Consider the following 21,086-nt stretch of genomic DNA (forward strand, 5'->3'; position numbering starts at 1 on the left):
CAGTTACTGTATACCTAGGGGTAAATACTGTATATTCATATAAAATAACTGTTCAATGAATTATTATTCTAAAGTTTTTGATAGTTGTCTTTTTTGCATCAAGTAAACAGTGTTTGTGATTCTATGCCCATATTAAGAGCCAAATATTTTAACCATTTTCATAAAAATCTATAACTGCAATTAAGTTTGTCTGGGCTAAAGCAGAGGAAAGCACATTTTCTAATAAGATCCTACATTTGACATTCTTTCCTACAAACAATTCTTGCAATGGCCACACCTTGAAAAACACAGACTAATCATAGAAAAATGTCTCCACATGCCTGAAAAGAAATACAATCCTGTTCTCCACTGACGCTGTTATTAAAGTCAGATCAGATTTTCAAGAAGCTAATCATGGATCATATATCCAGGTTAGGGTGAACGTACACATTTTTCACCCTAGGACAATATAACAGTGATCATCGATTTTAAAACAGGATATTTTTCATTTTTGCCTTAATAAGGCAACTGCTCCACTACATCTACCGCTCCAGCTTCTGTTTATCTTTATTGTTATTTTCTTCTTTGATTCCAGTCACAGTTTCTGAGGTTTGAATTTTTCAGTGATTCTCACAGCTGAAGTGTATTTTCATTTCTAAAAATTCTTCAGCTTGAAAGCCTCGTGCCTTGACTTGTCTTTGCCTTTGGAACCTCTGACAGCAACAGATTAAATTTTCATTTTAAAGACTTCTTTAAACCACTTCAGTGTGGATAATGACTGGGCTGGCAGAATTTTAACCTTTTTTTTAGTTCTAGATTAGATTGCTTAAATTTTACTGTAATTACTTTAACATATAATTTGTGATTTTTTTAAAAACACATTTCCTTTTGACTCATAAAACAGTTTGAATACCATTCTATATGCACTTATCTGTTTTAATGTTGTCATCATAGACATATAATTGCCTTTTGAAACTACTGTTGATAATGGTCTGGAAGGAAAAGTATTGATTTGTGGTTTGCGTTGTTGTTTGTTTGGTTTTTGTTTATATTGCTCTATATAGTTGGGTATTTACCAAAGGTTTTCCTAAAGTAACCATAAACCAAACCTGGTTGTAAAAGGCTGTTTAGGAAAGACCAAACTAAATCAGACCAACTTCTGTACAACTAAAATTTGAAATGCAAGGCCTTACATGCTGTATCACTTTGTGTCCAGTAGAGAGCACTGTGGCTTTGCAAATGGATATCTTCTCCCTAAGAAGTTTCAGAAGCTTCTGTGATTTGATCATTGTCAAATTTATTCAACTTTCACATGTTAGGACATCGTCCTACTAAGAAAAAAACTCAAAGATGCACTTCTGCTCATTGCCTCCTAAATCAAAATGGGAAATTCGTTTGTTGTCTATTTTTGTGATTTAAACCCACTAAATGTTAAGTGCATAATTGCGAAAAACAAGGATGCATGGCAAATTTGGAAAGCATGGCACGCATTTGTTTTTAGTCCCTTTCACTGTACTAAAAAAGTCCACTACCTCCAGAGTCACTCTGTCTGTAAATATTGTCAACTTGTGTAATGTAATCTCAGTATAAATCCAGGGGGGTGTTCTTTGAGGATCTCAGAGGTTTGTGAGAAAAGTGAGTTAGATTGTAGAATATTCTAAGATAAGAAAAATCCAAAGCCCAGCATAACCCAGGGTTAAATCTAAATCTGATAGAAGAATATGCAATAATGTTGGTGAATGACACAAAAAAATAGGATTTACTATATATAATTAAAAAGCACATTTCTGATTTGGGTTTATAGCAAACCCTAGATAACACAATATCCATTTATATGGTTGATCCTGTGGTCAGAGGCTAGGTACACCCTGGACAATTCACCAAGCTATCCCCACCTGATAACACAGAGACACACAGGAGGAACAAACGTGCACACGCACAGAAACCTAAATTTAATGTGACCAATTAACTCAGCTGTCACTTATTTGATCATTTTTTATGCTGCCTTTTAAACTCATGTCACCAAATATCTTTCGACAAAAACTTAATGCATGGTTCTTATCAGCTAACATTTATCACAGTCCAGACAGGCAAGACTTGACAATTGTAGTTGACATTCTGTTTTATTAAAGGGTAATGTGTCGTCAACAGCTCTAACTGTTTAACTACAGAAATAGGAGGAAACAAATCTTTTTTTTGACCACCTTGTATCACAATAAATTTAATAGTAAAAATTTACTATTAAGAGCTACAAATCTGATTAACCTCTTTAGAGCTGAATGAATGAAAATGTTAGATAGCTTAACAAGCAATGGGATATTTCTTAAGAGTGTCAGGGAGCAGATTGAAAGAGGCAGTAAAAGCAACCATAATTGCGCAAAAATAGCTTTAGAATTTTTGTAAGACCTCTAGGTATCTTGAACAATAGATCAAGAACAATTCACAAGGAAGTCGGACTCTTGGGACGTTAAATAAAAAATGGGGTGTGGTCCAGGGCTTTTTGCGCATTATTGTTGACCATAACAGGGGGCATGAGAGTGCAAAGTTTTCCACTGCCTTTAATTCTAACAAACTGACTTATTTTTCCATATATTTTGCATCCTCAGCGTCATGTCGTGATGAACAATTTGAACTGTTCGGTTAAACGCCTAAAGGTCACAATTAGCTGTCTTCACTGCAACAATGAATAATCCACAGAAATGTTGCCCCTATTTTTCTTTAGGGGACTGCAAGAAAGTCTTCATGGACTTTCTTGCAGTCCATGAAGTATCCAACAATATATTTCAAACATGTTTCAACAGAACCCTCCATTTATGAGAACTGATAGGAGACGAAAATTTTCCACACTAACGCAAATGCAGTTCCTCAACGCGTCTGTAAAATATCGCAACAAATGGGCGTGTTTTCTGAATACGCTCCAGATGTTATAAGCTGAATTAAAAATGCATTTAGCAATGGGGCATTCAGCAACACGGGGGACTTCTGCAGAATTTCATCTCCTGTCTCATGCCATCTTAAAGTAAGTTTGCAACTTTCCTCATTTTGTTGATGTTTTTTTTTCTCTTGTTCCTACACCACTTCTACGCGTCTCGGCCCACAAAGAGTTTTATTTGTCATCTCTAAATAGCTAACAAATCTGCAAACATCGATGTACGGACGTTATTTTAAACGCACCATCCACCTCGCTTACTTACTACTAAACAACCGAAGCAGCACTTTCACTGTCAGCGCGCGCTCCCGACGTCTCCGTCTCTAACCAGCTGACGCTTCTTGTCACAACATCAGAAGCGGGCGCGCACCCGGAATCTACCCGCTTTTTCGCGCTCCCGAGAGTCCGACTCTGATACTGGTTAAAGCTGACTTTACAGACAGACTTTTCTCTTGCTTTCACTTTACAGTGGGTTAAACAGTAATGTCAACAGAAGGAGCTGGGTTTCATAGGGACGCTTCACGTGTCACCACCAACAGCAGCAGCAGCGTTGGGCAGCAAAGTGGAGGAAGGAGTCAGCGGACAGCAGCAGTGACGTTCAGTTGTCAGTTAGCGATGCAACTGGTATGGAATTTTCCATAAGAGCAGCAGCTGCGCAGACACACTACTGCGCATTTAAGTCTTTGAACTTTTACAGGTTTCACAACTTTCTGCTATCCCCCAGGACAAATATGATGGAATCTTTCCAGACTGTCCATCATGTCTCTTCCTTCTAAGCTGCAAGTGTGTGAATTCACAGAAAGCATAGATGTCACTATCAAAACACCCTCACCTGCAATAAAACTCAGAGCTGATCAGAGAAGCACTGACCCCACTACCTCACTCTAAAAGCTGACCCCAGGACCTGAATCCCAAAGCCTTGTCTTTGGAGCCAACCTGCAAGAGACACACACTCGTGAACTGTTCTTCTCCTATTCTAGTGGGTGGAGGAAGGACTTTTAAAATCTTTGAAGTGAAACCTGAAGAACTTTTAAGGAAAGCTGTATGTGAATCCAGCTTTTCTAAAGTTCATCCATTGGGCGGAGCTTAGACCTGGGGAGATCTAAGTCGACTCCTTGTTCTTTCCACAGAGCTGTTCCTATTATTGAACCTTCTCTTGGACCACTGCACTTACATCATTTTTGCATCTGAGTGAGCCTGATGAATTCACAAAAATAAGGTCAGATTTTCAATTTTAGTCTGTGAAAGTTGCTAAAAAAAAAAATCAGAATTGGCTGGTCAGGCTTTTTAAAGTTTGCCAATCAGCCAGAAAGCTGCAATTGGCGCACTACTAACATGAAAACATCTAAAATTTTAATATGTTTGGACAAAGACAAGTACATCCAAAACACATTTTTTATATTATTTTGAGCCCCATTTGTAGTTGGATAGAGAAAACTCTTCCTATCATCTACATGGAAAATGCTCTAACAAAACAACAAAATCTGTCTTACTAGCACAGTGAGTTTGTAACTTTTTCTGTGACCATCCATTAAAAGTATGTTTTTGTTTTACTTGCTGTCTCCATTTGCAGTGGATATGTCAAACATTGTGGTTCTCAGTTTTGTGGGAACAAAGCTAGGGGCTATGTTGTCAAGTAAAGGTAAAAGGTAAAGGTAATTTTATTTAGGTAGAACATTTTCAGCAACAAGACATTACAAAGTGCTTTACAGGATTTAAAAGGAAATACAACAAAATAACAAACCAAAAGAAAGAGCAAAAGAAGAAAAAGCTAATAATGTTGATCCAAAGTAAAAAACTAGATACTCCTATTCAGGGTTGGTAGACTAGTATGAGTAAGTATCCTCTGGTCTAATTCCTTTTCTGGGTTGGAAGAATAGGAATCTCTGCATCTACAGAGATGCAGAGATTCCCACTCACTCTCACAATCACACAGTTTAAAACGATGTAGACAGCATTTTAATGGGCTTCTGGCACACGGCTCCAAACACCTCTTTCATGGAATTTCGAGCTGGGACTCTGCCGTCCCTCACGGATTTTTGTGCAATTCTATGGTACCTGTTAGTGTCTAGAATTTACAGGGTTTCCGTTACGCGCAATGACCCTTAGTCACTCGCCGGAAGAAAAACGGTACATGGCAACATTCAGACAAAACACAAAGCAAAACAAAGACATGAGTGAAGGCGGTGACATCACAGGGCCATGAAACCACGTTGCTCAGCCTCCCGGCAGAAGTCCGACAAGATGTTGTTATCAAGGAATGTCCTTGGGAGTGCTCAGCTCCACAGCTGCATGGATAACAGAAGGGGGTGAGGTGGGATGGAGCGTTATGTTTACATATCTTCAAGAAGATTGGAAATATGCAGCCCTTTCAAGGCAACACGGGGAAAGCCAATTCAGATACAAAATGTCTTAGGTCAGGTAGATTATAAATTTTAATCTTCCCTAAAGTCTCTCTGATACATCTCAGTTCCCAATCATCCAAATTAGTTTGGTCGTTCCACTGAACCGAAACTAGCAACTTCTCCAAGATTGATTCCATTCCGTTAGTGACTTTTGGAGTCCTCAGCTGGGCTGCGAGTCACAAGCAAGACTCACATCCAGATTGCGTCTCTGTCCATACCAACAGCCTGAGTGTTCGCTAGTTCGGCCAAGTCCGTCAGAGATTTATCGATAAGCCAGGTACCCGCAAGCTCCAAACAGCAGAAATCCTGTTATCATGAATAAATCCAGGGTGTATCCCGCCGGGTGTGTCCCTGCAGGGCAAGAGGGCTCTCCTGTGCCCAGTCTTCTCGTCGAGAAGATTTGGTCAATTGCATTGATAGAACGGTTGACCAAACCCATAATTTGTAGATTTGGGGGATGTGTAAAGAAAGGATCCAAGAATATAGAAGAAGACAGGACAAAAACAGGGCAGGCATGGGCAGGGAGGGAGCAGAAGAAAAAAGCGTCCACCTTAACCGAGAGCAAGAGAGGGAAAAAAAGTCACATTGTTGATGATTTCTTCATTCAGTCCTTTTATGAAAAACATCAAAAAACAATAATCACTGTCAGTCTAATCCTATTAGATTTATATTCATTACATTAGCAAGTTAAAGGATTAGTTAAAAATAAGAAAGACTCTAAATATAAAGACATCACAGAAAGTGCCAAAAATACTCATCTCATAACAAATAATAGGGTATATTTCTACAAATAAAAGCTTTTTTGTCAGTTTAATTTTGTTGGCCAACTGCCATACTCCATTGATCAGAAACAACCAATCAGAGCCAGGAGGAGTGTCTTACCACTGTCAATCATGGTTGTGTATGTGGGATTTTAGCTACATGTACATCTTTTTCCCTGTCAGAGATTTGTTGATACTTTTGTAAAACCGGTGACGCAACTAAACTGTCAACATGTTACTCTTTGATCAAAATGTTATTCGTTCTTTGAAAGAGTAACAAGAAAAAAAATTTTTTTTGAAAGAGGTTAGTAAATGTGAGTTAAGACTTTGTGTGTTTTTTCACTTGGATAGAAATCCTTCCTTCTTCATTATCACCTCCCTGTTGGCATTGACATAAACTATTGACTTCAGGTTCCCTTTTTACTTAAACTGTTTTATTGGTATGAAAGCCATCCTAAATCAGCAGTAATTGACAGTTTTTACATTTTTGCATTTTTTGAGTGTTTAAAAACTATCGCGTCAAAAAGACTTGATAGTCTTTGTAGCCCCTCATCTATACAAACTATCCAGACGTGATAGTCTTTTTGACTTGACTGTTGTAATGGAATAATGTGTAAATAGTCAACATCAATTCATAAAAATAAATACGAACCAACAACAGTTTCTAACTTGCTGTGCGAAATGCTGAATCTTTCTCTTTTTTTTCGTTAATATTTACTAACCAAAACCAATCAATTCTATGTGGTTTTCTGAAATTCTCTGAAAAGTTCTTTCTGGAATTACACAGGTGAACTTTGCCTTTCGCTTTTCAAGTTCAAAGGATGCCAGCAAATATCATTCCAACACACATATTTTTACTTCCTATCTGTTTTTACCTTTGTTCTAGCACACTTTTGCACTGTGTGCATCATTTGTATTTTGTTACCCAGCCATCCCATCCACCTGTCAGTGTGATCTATGACAGCAGACCACCATGGCTCTTAACATCCCCGGTGTGGTTGCGGTGGTGCTGTTCTACATCCTGATCCTGGGCACGGGAGTTTGGGCCGCCCGAAAGTCCAGGAGAGCCGAGAGGAAGAGCAGTGGAGACAGGACTGAGGTGGTGCTGCTTGGAGACAGGAATATCAGCCTGGTGGTTGGAATATTCACCATGACAGGTGGGGGATTCTGTGAAACACATATTACAAATATGCTAGCGCGCTGAAAGTGACATATAAATGAACAGCAGCTGAAAAGACAAAACAGAATATACTGAAGGAAAATTCTAAAGCCGCTGACCTGGTCAGGACAGAATCAAGCCACAGAAAGAAACAAGTTAAAACTGAAACTGAAACATCATGAAAAGACCTGAATATATCTGCACTGTTTTACTTTATGCACTTCATTTAACTACACGAGCACTTTATTTGAATCAGTGTGAATGTTTAGTGCGCAGATGTCCTAACTGTTTATAAAATTTAAAAACACAAACATTGTCAACATTTTTCTGAGTCATTTTTAACTGAGAAAGTTATACAACTCTCAGAGATATGAGAGATACAGGTGAATCTCGAAGTGGGCAGATTGAACCTGTAGCCAAATCCTGATTTACCCCTGGCTCTATTTGTTTTAGTATTTCTCCATCATTTAGAAAAAAAAATGAGTAAAGCAAAATTTAAAAAATCTACACAGTGGATCCCATCATATTAGTGGTTAAATATTTGCAGATTCATGGATTTGTCTTTAGAATGTAACTCCAGTGCATGCACCCACAATGTGTAAACTAGCCTTTAAAGGATAATATTGTTGCAGAAAAATCCATGTTTGTTTTTTTAAGTTTGCACAGACTCCTACTAATTTGTACTTGTACTTGTGCAGCCACGTGGGTTGGAGGAGGTTTTATCCTGGGTGTTGCTGAAGCTGTGTACACTCCCAAAATGGGCTTGATTTGGGCTCTGATGCCGATACAATACTCAGTTTCCTTCATTATAGGTAAGACCGCAGAGGCAAGAGGAGATGATGATCTTAAAGTCAAACATACTGTATGTGCCTATGCAGTTTGGGCCAATCCAAACCTTTCTATTAAACATTTTATGTAGCCATTACTGAATGAATACAATGGACAATGCGTGATATTTCAACCCCTGCATTAGGTGGTCTTTTCTTTGCCAAGCCAATGAGGGAAAAGAAATATGTCACCATGATGGACCCTTTCCAGGAAAAGTATGGCAGAGTGCTGAGTGGGGCTCTCGTGCTGCCATGCATATTGGTGGATGTGCTCTGGGTCTCCTGCACTCTGTTAGGACTGGGTGAGTAAACAGCTCCTTAAAATGTATTGTCACCCTTTGAACTATTTTCTCACTTTCCCATGTTGAAACTACATGTTGAATCTGAGGCTGAAAATGTTTTGGGGCGTGTCAGTAACACCTTCCACATCTGGAAACTCCGGATGCTTGATATATCAGTGTTAGCATCCCTCTCAGCTAATGTTAAACTTTAAGAATATCGATATCGGTCTCGTAACGCATAATGCTTATTTCCATCCTGTTGGAGTTTGTGTATGTGTTTCGGGAGGGGAGGGAATTGGCCATTTCGGTTTTGTTTGTCATGTAAAAGTGTTGCAGCACAGGAATAAGGAATGTTATAGAAGCATTCACCACCTTCTTAAAATAGTAAAACAATTTTTAAAAAGTCATTGTTTACCAAAAATAATTTTGGAAATAAGCCAGCACCTCTTTTTTTTGGTCATCCTTTGGCAAAATTCATCGTTTGGGAAACAATTACAGGCTATTGTTTTAGGAAGGTGATGCAATGCTAGTGGTGTCGTAATTTTTTCAATGTGTTGAAAGGGTATAGACTTTGTTTACGTAATATAATCTAAATATTGGTTATTAAACTGAATAGCAATATTGATATTGGACAGTGATATGGATCCAAATTTTTATATTGGCGTATAGAAACTGAAACATTCATTAATGGAAACAAGTTTTCAAATCTTGAAACTCCAAGTGGTATGAATACTTCTGCAAGGTGCTCTATTGGTTAGGCAAGGAAATAAAAACAATAAAACTTTTTTGACTGGATGCAAGCCTAGGGGTTTGTTTCTCTAACTTATGTGTTTCTATAACAGGAGCGACTATGAGCGTGATACTGGACTTACACTTTGGCTACTCTGTGTGGATCTCAGCAGCAGTGGCTATCATCTACACTCTGTTGGGAGGTCTTTATTCAGTAGCCTACACTGACATCATCCAGCTCGCCCTCACATTCTTCAGTCTGGTAAGTAGGAGGGTCCTTTGCTACAAACACCAACACTTACAGTACAGTATCTGACAATCTACTTCTGCTTCTGCTTCCACATTTAATGAGTTTTAAATCATTTCAAAGCTATTTTGATCCCAATTAGTCATCTAACGCTGCTATAGTATTAGTAACAATTCCTTTATTGTTCTCCACTGTAAGAGTTGGTACTCACAATTGTCTGAGTGCTAAAAGTTTGGAGAATTTCACAAACATGTCCAGATTATGAAGTCTCATGTCATCTGTATGGCTCATGTTTTTTCCTGCTGCTCTCATCTGATGCCTGGAGTCTGATGAGCTCATTGTGTGGGTTGGTCTGTGTACAGTGGCTGTGTGTACCCTTTCTCCTACTGAACAAAACATCTGTTAACATTGCTGAGACGGCTTTCAACCACACAATTCAAGAGCCATGGGTTGGAAGTCTGGATAAAGATAGAGTCTGGAAGTGGATCGATGACTGGTTAATGCTGGTAAGCTGGTCAGTATATTTTACCTCTTTAACATTGGGCCTAATAAAACACATATGCCTTTTATTTCATCAATTGACACAATTTCGAAAAGTGTGCTAAACAAAACAATGAGGCGGGCTTACAGCTCTTTTTAGCTTGGCTAAAACAATCATGCAGTTGATTTTGGTGTTGCAGTGAGACGCTGAACTCCGCCTCCGCCCTCACTTCTAGAGCCCAGTGTTTCTTGAGATAGTTGTATCAACGTCATTTACACTGAAATACTTTTGTAGAGAAATCTGAGTATCTAGTACAGTACAGCTCTTACACCAAACTGAGTCCACATCAGAGCAGTTCTTCTCTCAAATCAGCACAATAATGTCATCTTGATTTAAAACCATTAAGATTATATCTTATGTATTCTTTTAAGATGAAACATCTCCAAAAACCCTAGGTTTTAGGACTGGAAAAATAAAGATATTGATATATTAGGTTATCTTAATCCTATAACTGACACTGTACAGTTTATGTGCTGTGAAAACAAATTTGTTCATCTTACGTATTTTTTGATTTGGGTTTTTTGTAACACCTTTGTGTTTAACATCAGCAAACTAATTTTAATACCAGACAAAGATAACTTGAGTGAACACAAAAATAGTTTTAAAATGATAAATTAATTTATTAACATAAAGAAACTCTAATAAAACAACCAGAGCCTATGTGAAAAGAGTGAAGCTAAACCTAATTTCCACCTTTTGAAGCACCAGCAGCTGTCAAACATTTTGGATAATTGGTAAAGAGTCGCTAAATCATAATCACTTAGTTTTTCTAAGACATGTGAGACCTGCAGTGCTTTTGATCTCTTGCATATTATTTTGTTTTACTGAATAAGCTTTCAGCGTGTTAGACAAGTTGATTCTACAGTTATGACAGTATAAATCTTTAAAGCAAAAATGTAAGAAAAAAATTATTGCAAACCACAAAAAGAGCATTAAAGTAGCAAAAGACAAAAAGATCAACACGTTAACTTTTTGTAAAACTTTTTGTTTTACTAAAAGTTTGTAAGTTATTCAAAACAGCTAAAGCTCCAATGTTTCCTGTTGTCATTTAGGACGGCTGCTAACAGACCAATAGCGTCTTTTACAACTTAGTTGAAAGCTGTTCTTTTGGGGAAAAATAATCCATTCTTATTTCTGTATGTGACTGTAACTAACTATCTCACATTCACATATCTTCTATATTAAGTGTAGAAAAATTATTATCTTCTCAGCTTATTTTCTGGTCTTGAAACATCCTTCTTTAATGGCTTTTTGAGACTTTGGCAAATCCTCTGTAACATTTTACATGTAAGCTCTTGCCTGTATAGCACTTTATTTATTGCTGGAAATTTACTGCCATGACACACTATCAGAAAAATTTGCCCTTGGCTATTCTTCTGAGTTAGAAGAAAATCCCATTTCAATTAATTTACTTTATATCTGATTAGCATCTCAACAATAATCGTCTGTTTTATCACATCAGACTTTCATATCAATATGGAAGGATTCTGGCCAACATATCTTTTCAGCATCACTTGACATTATGTTGAATCATAAGGGTACTAATCAGTCAGATGGTGACCAAAATTACCTTGCATGGGTTAAATACAGAAAAATGTTTATTTATTTATTATTAATTGTTCATTAATTGCATTGCTTTTTGGATTTTAAACTGATCAATTAACAGCATGTTCTTAGTTGAGTTTAGTCAAAAGAAAAGAGGTATAAAGAGCATGTATTTTAATTAAAAAATTAGGACGAGCTTAATTTTCTGATTGAAACTTACAACTAGTGCTACATGGATCAGATCCATTCAGGTTGGCATCTGTTGAATGAATTTAATTTTATTGTTACTTGAGCACGTCACACTTCCTGCAGTTGTAGGACAGATGATCATTAATGTGACTGTAGAATGCCTTTAAATTGGAAAACCTGGTTAAATATATTAACTGTATGATAAAAATGATAAGCATGACTGCAGAGTATGAGTTGTTGCCGCCAGAGGTAATTAAAATGATAGGACAGGAGTAACAAAATACAATAGTGCTGTTTGTTTTGATTAGATTTGTATAAGAAGACACACAGTGGAAGTAACAGTGTTGATCCAAACTGACTTCACCCAGTAAGTTGGGAGACGTAGTTTGCTACACGAGGCCTGTCTAAACACTGCAGGCCATAAAAGCAGATGTGGGCAGACATTTGCTTTTACATCTGCAGGATCTGAGTTTTTAGTTTTGAGTAACCTAAAAACTCAGATGGAGTTTTTAGGTTACATTGATAATCTGCCAACCATAGAGGGCTGAAGTTTATTTTTGAACCACTGAATTTGGGGTGGGTTTAGTCTGTAGCTCTATTGTCCAATGGTTTTTCAGCATGACCCCTTTTTATAAAAAAATAATCTTTGGCGATTTATTGGGTTCTTTACAATACGGCACTGTTCTGAGCTGATCCAGTATTTTTGCATGTGGATTTTCCTCTTCAATTTTTGCTGCCCTTGCTTTTTGTGTGTAGAATTTACTTTCTTTGCCACTTGTTTTCAGGGACTTGGTAGTCTTTCATTCCAATGCTTCCACCAGAGGACGCTGTCGGCATCTTCATCAAGCACAGCCCAGTTAACCTGCTTTGTAGCAGCATTCCTGATTGCCATTCTAGGAATCCCTCCTGCTCTGGTGGGGGCTGTGGCTGCCTCCACAGGTAAGAACTACGCTAAAGACAAAGTACACATTAACTAGTAAATGCTGGTCAGCCTTTCACAATGAATGATACCTCAGAGTCATATTGCCTTTCTCTGACATCCATTTGTATAACTTTTAAACCACACATTGAATAAATGCCACACTTCAGCAAGATGCAACCGCGAGCTACTGAGTAACATAGTCTTACTGATAGAGTAACTTATAACGACTGAGTAAAAGTCGTAATGTGTAGGTTTGAAATAATCCCAGATTTTGCTATGTTTTTACAAACACAACCTAAAATAAATAAATGTTTGTGAATAGTCTCCATATGAGTATAACACATGCTACTCCAGATAGAGAGGAGTGCAGGTAATATTCAAATAAGTAGCAGGAAGATAAGACATACTGCATTTGTGTTATTCCACTGCTGCTAAAGGTCAGTTTCTTGTTTGGTGCGTCCATGTAGAGCCATGTAGAGTCATACATTGCCTGCAAAAAATATTGATAGACTTTGGTAATTTCACACTTTGTCATGTCATAACCACACATTTTATTATTTGATTAGGCGTCTTTTGAGACAGATCAAGACAAAGTAATACCTGATTGTGAAATGGAAGGAAAACGGTAGATGGTTTGAATTTTTTGGACAACCAAAATTCTGGAAAGTGCGGTGTATGTCCTCCCAAGTTAATACTTCATATACTTTATAGTACCAGATCATTTGAGTTTATCTTGCCACAGATTCTCAGTTGGATTTAAGTCTGTCATAGGCCAGTCGAGTAGATTTCAAACAGGTTTTTAAAAACAAACAAGTAACCAGTATTACAAGAGAAAACATATCCTTACATAACAAAGAACAAAGTGATAAGCGCACTACTTTTCTGTAGGAAGAAGAAAACACAGAAAGTGTTAAAAATGATTTATAGCTCCACTCAGAGATCAATAGAAAAGCTTTATTACCATAGCATCGCTCAAACTCTTCTACAAACTGGTGAGCAGCTTTTTGCAAGTTTCCACTGATATTTTGATCATTTATCTTTGATGCTGACTGCTAAGACCTTGATGTTGCAAGTCATCACTCTAATCTTCATCATCCTCTATCAGATTAAAGTCAAGACTTTGGTTTGATGTTGGAAGAAACATGTTGGTCAAATGAAAAGTTACTTTGAATCTAAATATGCCAGGAGTTTGAATGATTTTGGACTTAACTGTTGCACAGTTTTTCCTTTAACCAAACCTAGCTAGCTTCTTTGATGAAAAGCATCTCTGCAGCATGATGTTACTACCACCATGTTTCGCCATGGGGATGGTGTTAAGGTTCTGTGGTACATCTGATCTGATGTGACCAGAACGTCTTTCACAACTTCACCACTAACCTATCTGCTGTGGTTGGTCTCCTTGAAGCTGTTTGTTCACTGACATTTTCCAACAAACCACAGAACAGCTGCAGATACTCAGGTTAAAATACTCAGAGGTGTACTTTACTTCCAAATTTGGTGGCTTCTGAAAGCATTGGGTGGATCATATCTGGGGATCACATTAAAAGAAGTTGAAGATTTGTGGAAGACTCAACTTATCATCTACAAAAATTGAAAATCCATGGTTACTTCTTTTACCACTTTATAATTTTTGAACCACTTTTTGTTTATGTCTGTCACTTAAAATCCTGAATTTGTGGCTCTAATAACGCAACGACAATGTGAGAGCTGGCGACAGAAGATTTTTTTAACATTTGTAGCTCAGAATCTGTTCATATCAATCAAATTCAGAAATTTCAGGGTTTACTAAAACATCACGATGATGCTTTGAGTAGCTACTTCAAAATTCAGAACTTGGACCAGGGCTGTAACATTTCTGCATGAGTAAAATAAATCAAAATCAGAATTCCTTTATTGTCATTGTGCAAAAAAGCACAACAAAATGTAAAAAAAAAAGCATTAATTATAAAATAAAGCACAATGTTAATGTTGTGAATTTCTCCCGTCCAGACTGGAACTTGACTCAGTACGGCTCTCCGCCTCCTTACCTCCGCGGGGAGCACAGTTTCGTCCTGCCTCTCACGCTGCAGTACCTCACTCCGTCCTACATATCCATCATTGGAATCGGAGCCGTGGCCGCTGCCGTCATGTCTTCCACAGATTCGGCTCTGTTATCTGCAACTTCTGTTTTCTCCGCAAACATCTACAAAAACATCTTCCGTACACAGGTAAGAAGATTGAAGGTTCAACCCCGGCAGCCTTAAAACCAAACCAAACAAATTAACCAATCCCAAATAGACAGGATGGCTGTTCACATAAATAACCAAGCATCTTCTCTTTTATGGCTTTTTGTTCCCAGGCCTCAGACAATGAAATGCAGTGGGTGATTCGGGCATCAGTGGTAGTTGTGGGTCTTGTTGGAACATCAATAACGTTCTGCACCAACAGCACCCTGCTCCTCTGGATTCTTGGAGCAGACGTTTCCTATACCCTCTTGTTCCCCCATTTGGTTTCTGTCCTTTTCCTCAGAGTGACCAATGGTTATGGCGCCACCGTGGGTTACATTGTGGGGGTGACTGTGAGGATTTTGTTGGGAGAAAACACTTTGGGCATTCCTGTTGTTCTTCACCTTCCAGGTTGCACTCTTGAAGACGGCATCTATGTCCAGAAGTCTCCTGTTAGGACAGTGTCCATGCTGTGCACCTTGGTAACCATATTGATTTTTTCTTGGTTGGCTGTGGTCATGTTTAACCACAGCTTGCTGCCTGAAAAATGGGACGTTTTCAAAGTTAGACGTATTGTCACTGAACCACCAGAGGACGGTGTTGCGCAAAACCTGAAAGACGAAGCAGGAAATGATGATGAAAGTGATGAGAACAGCCATGGAGTGGCTTTACAGCCATTGTCGCAAACTGAAATATAAATGTTGTTCATTCTGTATGTGAAGTTATGTTCATCGTTTTCACCTATTGTCAACTGAAACTGAGGCCCTCTGTTCTAGCTATTTTCCAATTTATTTTGCAATAGCATTCATTTAAAATGTGTGCTCTCTAAACATTTTAGAGAGCACAATGTTTAGAGAATGTTTTGCTCTCTAAACCTGGAACAGCTTGTGTTTATAATACTGTGTTCCTCAGATATATTCTGTTTCTGCTTTTCTGCCATTCTTAAACGTTTTGGATAATTATATGGTTTTTCATATCAAACAAAGATATTCTGAGTGAATGCAAAATTCATTTGTGAGTAAGAAAAGCTATTGAAACCAAACTCTAAACCTAATAACTATTGGTGCCACCCTTGAACGTGATAACTGGAGTCCATTACTTCTCAGTGGAGGAATTTGGCCCACTGTTCTCTGTCCACTTGTTCAGTTTAGCCACATCGGAGGTTTTTTGAGCATGACAGCCTCCATGCCACATCACGTTGAAGCGATTTATGTCCAGGCTTTAACTATGCCACTCCAAAACAGTTACTCTGGGTAGTTTGACTCATTCAGATGCGGATTTGATGGATTTAATGTTTGCGTTGCTGGCCTTCCGTATAGCCAAGTGCGCTTGAGCTTAATGTCACAAACTGAAAGTCTTCACAATCTTCTGCTTGAGAAACGAATTCATTGTTTCAACAATTGAAGCTAGTTATCCAGATCCCGATAACTGGTGGTAGAACTCTGACCATCACACTACCACCACCGTGTTTGACTGTTATGATGTTCACTTTACAAAATGCTTAGTTTTACACAGATGTAACATAGCTGACTATATTTTTCTGGTCGCAAGGATCATGTGAAATGTGAGACAAGCTTTTGTGTTTTTCTTTTAGATAATACTTTAACCATGTTGAATCGGATGCAACAATATTCGATGTGCTTAATGAAAACTTTTTTTTGTTTTGGTTTTACTGAGGATAACTTAGCCCGATGTCTCATTTTGTTTGATATTTGTAAATATTTATGTTTGACAAAAAAACCAAAAAAAACAAAAAAAACCCAGAAGAAATACATAAGAGGCAAATACACTTTCACACAACTCTGTTATTCAAACAGCTGCGTAGAAACCCGAGCTTGACAGCACAAATGAAGAGAGTAAAGACGGTGTTTTGTAATTACACAGTATTTACTGTAGGTTTGCTTAAACAATCTTAGCCCTAATTGGCTAGTCACTTAGCATTGTTCAGGTACATTAGCATTGCAATTATTAGTTTATGTGATATCTTGTTGGTGATTTTTTTTCTCTCTCTTAGACCTCTTTGACATTAGAAAAAAAAAATCATGTTTAGTCATACATGTGAACATTTTCAGTGCTTTTAGAAACAATAACATTTCATTTTGCCCCTGTGGGGTAGAAAGAGAAAAACAGCTACCAAACTGTGAAATTCTGAGTATGAGACAAAATATCTGCACTGTAAAGTACCTGTATCATTAATAAGACGTGAGCCAAATACCTGGATGAAAAAAACAGTTTAATCAATGTTTTTATATCTGTATGATTCATACGGAAGAGGATTAGGGCCACTGAAAAAAAAAAAATTATGGCCCAGAAAAAAAAAAAAAATCTCTGAATTTTCATGTAAAAAAAAAAAAAAAAAGAAATTCAGTGTCCCGAAAAAAAAAAACAAAATTCAGTCCCGAAAAAAAAAAAAAAAAAATTTCAGTGTCCAAAAAAAAAATAAAAAAATTTTCAGTGTCCCGAAAAAAAAAAAAAAAAAAAAAAAATTCTGTGTCCCAGAAAAAAGAAAAAAAAAAAAAAATTCAGAAACCACAATTCTGACTTTTTGCTAATAAAATGTTACTTTACCCAATACTTTCCTGGTATGGTTTTCAATATGTTGATTAAGCTCATTTTCCATTTGAGCAGGTCTAAAAGCTATAGTCTAAATGCATTAAAAGACAGTTATCCCTGATAATTGCTAAAAATATATAAACTGTTGCATTTGAAGGAAGTCACAAAAGCGCTCTAAAAATGTTCTCATGTTTTTTGGAATTTAGAAAATACAATTTTGCTAATTCTAACTAACTTAGAACAAGAAACGTTGGGGTGGTGCGGTGGAAAAGCACAACCCATGTATGGAGGCCTCAGTCCTGAATGTGGACATCACAGGTTCAAGCCCCGGACTGATGACCTGTGCTGTGTAGCTTCATTACTGGCTTTCCTGTCTGATCATTCTCAAAGGAAGAGCAAATAAAACCTTAAAAAGTAGGAAAAGTTTTGTCTTATAACGTCAGACGGTGAGAAAAAAATTGCACATGACTTTTTTTATTATTATTTATTTTTTTATTATATATATTTTTTTTACATTAATCAACTGCTCATAAATATCTGGTATCAACTCTACTATGCAAACTCTTGGTAAACAAAACAATGAAGTTCATTTGTATTTCACAAAGAACTGGTTTTCATGTGTTCAATTTATGACGTAATTCTTGCTGTACTGCCATTTTGTTCACATCTCAACCATACATTGTCAATATCTTTAGTTTAACAGAACAGCATTGTGTTTGAAAAAAAATTATATTTTTCATTAATCATAATGCATACCCATTTAAAAGGATTGATATTTGGTACATAACTGATTATCATAGAACAATAATTAACTTTGCATCAGCGTTGTTTCTTCAAATGACAGTGTGAAAGCAAAACAAACTATGGATTGGGAAATGAAAACATGTCAACAAAACTGTATGTTTTACTTTTATCAGCACAGTAACAGCTTGAAGACTAATGTCAGGTCAAATCAGAACTCTACAATAAAATTATGACAGCAATAAACTTTCATGTTCTAGCAGAATGATGTCGAAAATGTTATGTTTGCTTGCACACAATATGTCTTTAATTAAATGCAGTGCAGGAAGTCCTGTTTAGAGGGCACCTATCAGACATTGCAAAAACTATCAAATGGCTCCGTATGATCGAGATAAACAGCAACACTTTTTAAATTATCTTTATGCGCACTGAAAGTTACGGAGCCCCCTGAATTTTTTTTTTTTTTTTTTTTTTGGGACACTGAAATTTTTTTTTTTTTTTTTTTTCGGGACACTGAAATTTTTTTTTTTTTTTTCGGGACACTGAAATTTTTTTTTGTTTGTTTTACATGAGAATTCAGAGATTTTTTTTTTTTCTGGGCCATAATTTTTTTTTTTTCAGTGGCCCTAATCCTCTTCCGTAGATTCTTCACATGTGTTCTTTGTAAAAAAAAATTTTTACTTTTGCACTTTCTTGCATTTCTTAAATAAAAATGTTCTACTGCTTAAGAAGGAAGGTCCGTATTTGTACCAGAGCCCAATAATCTATGATTTTTAAATATTTTTCTTGTTGTTGTATCTGGTGTGAAAGCTTTCAAGGAGTTATATTTGAATCATGTCCCAGCACCAGAAGACGGCCATGCCAGCTGGAGGAAATGGGCTGTTGAACATGTTCAGTGTATCAATGTATTAAACCTTTAGGCATTCGGCTTTATAATTTCACCAATATCCTAATAACTTGAACATTTCATTCAAACTCCAAAGATTGGATGAATTTATAAGCTGACCTTTCTCCGCTGTCACCACATGCCAATGGCACTGGCTGTTGTTAGGGGTCTAAAAAGGCTGCTAAGTTGAATTATATCTCATAACTATCGTTAAGCTAGATGATAGGAGAAAGTTGTAAATTTCAGAATCAGTATTTCTACTGATTTCTCTCAGCGGCATCAAGAAAACCTCAGAGGATTTGGAAGCAGCTGAACCCAACAGTGCAGCGATTTCCCTATTGAGTCACTTGACACCAGACTGCAAATACTTTCTAAAACTGACGTTAGCATTGGTATCATCTTTGCATTTCCATCTAAGATTTTTCCAAGATTTTGTTCCCAAGTAATAAATCGGATGAAAGCTAAATCACACTTCCGGTTAATGAAGGAACCCTCGTGACTTAAAATAAAACTAGCTTTGTAAATCCAGCCCCTTAACTTTGTAGAGACAGGTTAAGTGTGCATTATGTTTGCTGAGAAGGATGGAACAGCTACACTGTTGTGCAACACTGGTCACATAGAGAGCTTAATCTCCACCTCTACCATTTAATAAATCAAGAGGGAACCTATCTTTGTCAGCCCATAGATGGTAGACATGAAGACAGAAGAGACTTTGCTTTGTCTGGTACTTTTCCGCTCATGGAGCTGCACATGGAGCCTGGTGGGGAAAAAGATCATATATGATATCACTGTATCTTATGAGATAGGCAGAGGAAGAAAGCAAAACATATAGTAATCTTTGAATCACACTGAAGTTATACCTACTACCACAGTAAGCATCATTACTTAGTGGCAGTTCCTAGTTATCTGGGATATATCTGGCAATGATGCCTGGAGGAAATACTAGAAACTTTAGCAAGCAAACAGGTAACAAATGCACACCATTGAGTACTGATGTGATATTAACACAAAGCAGGAGTCATTTGTGAAGTCAAGGGCAAAAGATGTGTGGTTTAAATTTTTGCAAATAAAAATCTAAAAGGTGTGGCAAGTATTTGTGTTCACTGAGTAAATACTTTGCAGAATCACTTTTAGCTGCAGTTTCATTCCCAAGACTCTTGTGACATGTCTCTACCCCTTTGTCTTTTGCAACATACAGTGGCTCAAATTCATTTAGACTTGAAGGTGTTGAATCTGTAACTATTGTAACATGAAAATGCTTTCATCTGAAGGTCTCCTGTACAGTTTTTACTATATGACTAGGGTTGTTCTCCCATGACAAGCTAAACCTCAGACTGGACAATAATCAGCACCCTCTCCACCACATAGTGGACAGACAGCGGAGCACCTTCTCACATAGGCTGCTCCAGCTCCGCTGTCGTAGGGACAGATACAGGAAATCCTTCCTGCCACATGCCATCTCACTGTACAATAAAAGCTAAATCATTGTTCTGCACTAATCAGTCCAATTTTGCACAACTGCACTGTGGCACACTTGCTGTACATATATTTACATATACATACTGTATCAGCATTTTTTGAATCTTTGCAAGGACTGCTCTAAGCTGCTTTTTATATTGACAGCATGTTATATTTTATTTTTATTTTTATTTTCTCTACAATTGCTACTCAGTGGTGGTTGTTGTGTGTCTTGTCTCTATGCTGCTGTAACTGCGAAATAATTTCCCTGCTGGGATGAATAAAGTAATTCAATTCAATTCAATTCTATTCTATTCTATTCTATTCTATTCTATTCTATACTATTCTATTCTATACTATACTATACTATACTATACTATACTATTCTATACTGGCTGAACTGGTTCTCCAATACAGATAATGTGTACAAGAAGGCACAGAGTAGAATGTACTTTTTGAGGAGATTGGCCTCCTTTAATGTGTGCTCTAAGCTCCTGTACACGTTTTATAAGTCCATTGTGTCTACCGTTATATTCTATGCAACTGTTTGTTGGGGGGGCAATGCGAGGAAGAGAGACATACAGAGACTGAACCGCCTCATCTGCAGAGCTGGCTCCGTGGTCGGTGCGAGCCTGGAGTCTGTGGAGACGGTGGTGGAACAGAGGACACTGTCTAAACTCAGTCTAATTTTGGAGAACACCAGTCATCCTCTGTACACTGTTTTCTCCAA

General features: G+C 37.3%; 1 protein-coding gene across 2 annotated transcripts; it reads left to right on the forward strand.

The window, feature by feature from the left end:
• The first annotated feature begins 2,851 nt into the window (after positions 1–2,851).
• LOC114143956 (high-affinity choline transporter 1-like) lies at positions 2,852–16,758 on the forward strand. 2 transcript variants are annotated; one of them, XM_028016368.1, is made up of 10 exons: positions 2,852–2,998; positions 4,039–4,127; positions 7,004–7,231; positions 7,932–8,045; positions 8,207–8,362; positions 9,184–9,332; positions 9,680–9,823; positions 12,378–12,531; positions 14,504–14,721; positions 14,853–16,758. In XM_028016368.1, exons 3-10 carry the CDS (start codon positions 7,048–7,050, stop codon positions 15,414–15,416), a joined length of 1,683 nt encoding a protein of 560 aa, XP_027872169.1. In that variant the 5' UTR covers positions 2,852–2,998; positions 4,039–4,127; positions 7,004–7,047; the 3' UTR covers positions 15,417–16,758. The 2 variants fall into 2 exon arrangements, with proteins under 2 accessions (XP_027872169.1, XP_027872168.1); XM_028016367.1 differs by lacking the exon at positions 4,039–4,127.
• Positions 16,759–21,086: the final 4,328 nt, after the last annotated feature.

The sequence above is a fragment of the Xiphophorus couchianus genome, chromosome 5 (assembly GCF_001444195.1).
Source record: "Xiphophorus couchianus chromosome 5, X_couchianus-1.0, whole genome shotgun sequence".
NCBI classification, from domain to species: Eukaryota; Metazoa; Chordata; class Actinopteri; order Cyprinodontiformes; family Poeciliidae; genus Xiphophorus; species Xiphophorus couchianus.

What these genes read in the sequence shown, in the direction of transcription:
- LOC114143956 (XM_028016368.1), top strand. Translation starts at nt 7,048, where the DNA reads ATGGCTCTTAACATCCCCGGTGTGGTTGCGGTGGTGCTGTTCTACATC. An exon ending in CTCAGTTTCCTTCATTATAG is followed by an intron (nt 8,046 to 8,206) that starts GTAAGACCGCAG and finishes CCCCTGCATTAG; the next exon opens with GTGGTCTTTTCTTTGCCAAG. An exon ending in AAAACATCTTCCGTACACAG is followed by an intron (nt 14,722 to 14,852) that starts GTAAGAAGATTG and finishes TTTTGTTCCCAG; the next exon opens with GCCTCAGACAATGAAATGCA.